The 3,529-nt window shown below is 42.3% G+C and overlaps 1 protein-coding gene across 1 annotated transcript; it reads left to right on the top strand.

Moving 5' to 3' along the window:
• Nucleotides 1-437: 437 nt before the first annotated feature.
• cldn26 (claudin 26) lies at nt 438-1,135 on the top strand. Its single transcript, XM_031755310.2, has one exon. It carries the CDS (start codon nt 456-458, stop codon nt 1,113-1,115), a length of 660 nt encoding a protein of 219 aa, XP_031611170.2. The 5' UTR covers nt 438-455; the 3' UTR covers nt 1,116-1,135.
• The last annotated feature ends 2,394 nt before the right edge of the window (nt 1,136-3,529 follow it).

Consider the following 3,529-nt stretch of genomic DNA (forward strand, 5'->3'; position numbering starts at 1 on the left):
AATAATATATAATCAAAAACGAAAGTCCATACCTCACCTAATTTTGCTGAAACTTTTAAAGTTGTACTGAATTTCACAGTCACGTGAAACAGTAACTTTTATGTCTTTCTTTTTTATGCGCCCCTCATGCACAGGTTGCTCATGTTTCATTCAAGTTGACTTGTGCACACACACGGCCGAGAATCCCTCTGCTCATATCTGGTTTCATTTAAATACTGAGTTCGTTGTTCGCTGGGATGACATTGAACACTGAAACCAAACAGTATGGCCGTTGTTATGCAGTGGTACCAGATTATCTCCTACTTATCAGGTGCATTTTCTTAAAGAAGTAAGAAGTGGGCTGTCCAGGTCTGTCCAACAGGTGGGACGAGCTACAGAGCCACTCGGATGGCTTGCCTAGCTTTACTTAGATTTGGACACAGAATCACAGCACAGACTTCACCGCACAAAGGCAGATGATGGTTTTTCTAACAGCTAAAATGATGCAAAGGACCGCGCTCTTTGTGACGGTTGGAGGCTTGGTGACATCTCTGATCACCACCTTCCTTCCACATTGGAAAACAATGAACTCTGATCTCAATGAAGTGGAGAACTGGTTCTCTGGGCTGTGGCACACCTGCCTCTACACCGAGGAAGTGGGAATTCAGTGTAAGGCCTACGATTCCATCATGGGACTGCCGATGGACCTGCAGATCTCCAGGGTGCTCATGTCAGTGTCTATTGGTACTGGTGCTTCAGCTGTATTGGCTGCTTTCCCGGGTCTAGAGGGGGTTGAGATGTGTATGGAGCCGCCTGGTCTGAAGAGAAGGCTCCTCATCTTTAGTGGGGTGCTGTCCTGGGTGTCTGGACTCACTACTCTGGCTCCTGTGTCTGTTGTGGCCTACACAACTGTGGTGGACTTCTGGGACGAGGGTTTTCCTGATGTGATGCCACGATGGGAGTATGGGGAGGCGATGTTCTCCGGATGGTTTGGAGGCCTGGCACTGGTCATCGGAGGGACTTTGTTCTTTGTAGCTGTATGCATGGGCGACTACGACCGGCAGACATCGAGTGTACCAAACAGCCCACAGGTGAAGCAAAAGACACAGCACTACCTAAAGACGGAGGTTTTATAACTTGGACATTCCCATATGTGTAATATCTGCGAGTTCATGTACGTTATATGGAAGCATGACAGCCTGTGAAAGGTTACAGTAGTTCTACCGAGAAGCACTGAAGTGTTTTTGGGGCCCTTTTGTTTTTTTTACTGGATTTCAAACTGGAAATCAAACTTTTTTTTCTGTGATCTCTGTTTAGAAGAAAAAATCTGAAGCAACTGTGTGCGACCAGACACATTTTATTAAAACAATGCGAGACAATAGATGGCTGCTGTAGTTTTTATTCTTGTTAAAGGATTGGAGGACAATTTATTTAGCAGAACATACACGCCATTGGAACCTCACTTAATGGTACGGTAAAAGCTAGTCAAAATAACTTTTTGGTTGAATTACTCATGCATTAGTTTTAATGTCAAGGGATGTGTGCAATAAGTGCACAAAAGTATGTCATAAAGTTTCAAAACACCAGAAAGGAACCTACTATCACCATAAAACCGATTTATGAGAGTTTTGTTTAGGAACACTGACCACAGGCAATCACTACAATAAAGTGAGTATTTTTTTCTGATGCTTTAAAAGTCTTTAAAGGTCAGTAATGCTTTTAAGACGAGCTTTCTTTCTTGCTAATCAGCATCAATATACCAGAAATATAAAGTGTAGCCATGCCAGATTATAGCAAAACTGTTCATTAACATCTGTAGTCCTGGGGCAGGTGACATCAAACTTTCTAATAAACAAAAACAAAAATAAATGATTCATCAGACAGAAGTAACTGATGGTTTGGGATCACTTACTGTTTAAGATGTGCCTTAAGTGCCTGGTATGTGGACCGCGCCTTTAATGCCTTTGGTAGGCTGTTCAGACATTTAGTTCCCTTTACTGACAGCACAGCTTGTCCAAATGCACCTATAAGGATATTTATCTATCCATTTAAGCTCCATGGAAGAACATATGTGAATATGCATGTAATTTACAGCTGCACTTGTGGTGATTTCTTTCAGATGAATTTTATTTGTATGTTTTAGTTAGAAGAATGATATTCAGCTGAACTGAAACATGAAGAAACTTAAAGAAACTTAAAGGTTTCTTTAAGTTCGTAATGAAAATGGGTCCGTAATGAAAATGTCCCGCATTAGTTGTGAGCAGAGTGTGAGTGCTCACTGCAGTGCAGGAGTGAATAAATGAGCAGGGGTTGCATTCTTGAGCTGCTCTGTGTTGAATTTCATTTGGTGGGGAGGGGGCTTGGTGCCATCAGCTCCTTTTAGAGCTTAATGTACTCTGTTGCTCACCGTTATTGTCAGAACTGATGTAGACTGTTTTGTTTTATTCTTTTCAGTTTCTTCATTTCACCAAAAAAGGGGGTCAAACACTGATGTTTCTTTGGCTGGGCGATGTATGTTATTAGCATTTACTTACTGATTGATTTAAAGCTAATTAACAGGTTAAATCTACCCCTAATAACTGCTGGCATTAATATTTTGGCAGAGCATTTGTTTTATAAGCCATTAATGATTCATTCACTTCTCCCTGCTCTCTTGATCTGGCTTTTTGGATGCTGCAGCTCTCTGTGACCCCTGGGTATTCAATTAAACTGAGTGATGTGTCAGTGATGTCAGATGGCCTTCCCTGCACACTGGGCGAGTCTGATAGGTCATCTTGTCGTGCATATCCACACGCCCCACCCTGGCTTTGACTCAAATATGCTTTTTCCATCAAACAAGAGCAGTGCGTGTGCACCTGTCAGCTGTCAAACATCAAATTAGTCCATGTGGAGAGTGGAAATGATCTAATTTGATCTCTATTCTTTTATAACCATGTTTTGTTTTGTTTTGTGTTTTTTGAAGTGAAAGCACTGACATTCTGAAAACACCATAAAGGTTTTGGTGCTGCATGCTGTTCATCACCCGTGTCACTGCTGTCATCATCATTTCCATAGAATGAATGTGCAATTATCAGGTGAATGACCTTGACCCATCTCTCCCACAATGGGAGCATAAGGAATGGAAATATCTCGAGAGCTCATTTCTATAAGACTTAGTAGGCTATACCTTTGTAATCCTGCTCTACCCTACCCCCTCACTGAACCCAGGATTTACTGCAACAACTGCACTTTCAGGCTTTCTCCCTCTGCTGCACACACTGATAGAAGTGCAGCATTCACACACACACACACACACACACACACACACACACACACACACACACACACACACACAGTAAGTGCGGCTTCGGTGTTTATTTTATGTTCCCTGGTGGTCAGTGTAACTACAATAAATCCAAACACTGGTAAGTTTTAACAGCAGATGATGCTCGTGGAAGCAGCATTTACAGGGAGCAACCAGTGTAATAGGTGGGCAGTCATTGGGGCAGTGCTTTGGGGAGGGTAGTTAAGTCTTTGATCAGGTTTAGCTGGCAAGTCAGGTCTTTGACAT

This window comes from Oreochromis aureus, linkage group 12, assembly GCF_013358895.1.
Source record: "Oreochromis aureus strain Israel breed Guangdong linkage group 12, ZZ_aureus, whole genome shotgun sequence".
In the NCBI taxonomy this organism is placed as follows: Eukaryota; Metazoa; Chordata; class Actinopteri; order Cichliformes; family Cichlidae; genus Oreochromis; species Oreochromis aureus.

What these genes read in the sequence shown, in the direction of transcription:
- cldn26 (XM_031755310.2), top strand. Translation starts at nt 456, where the DNA reads ATGATGGTTTTTCTAACAGCTAAAATGATGCAAAGGACCGCGCTCTTT.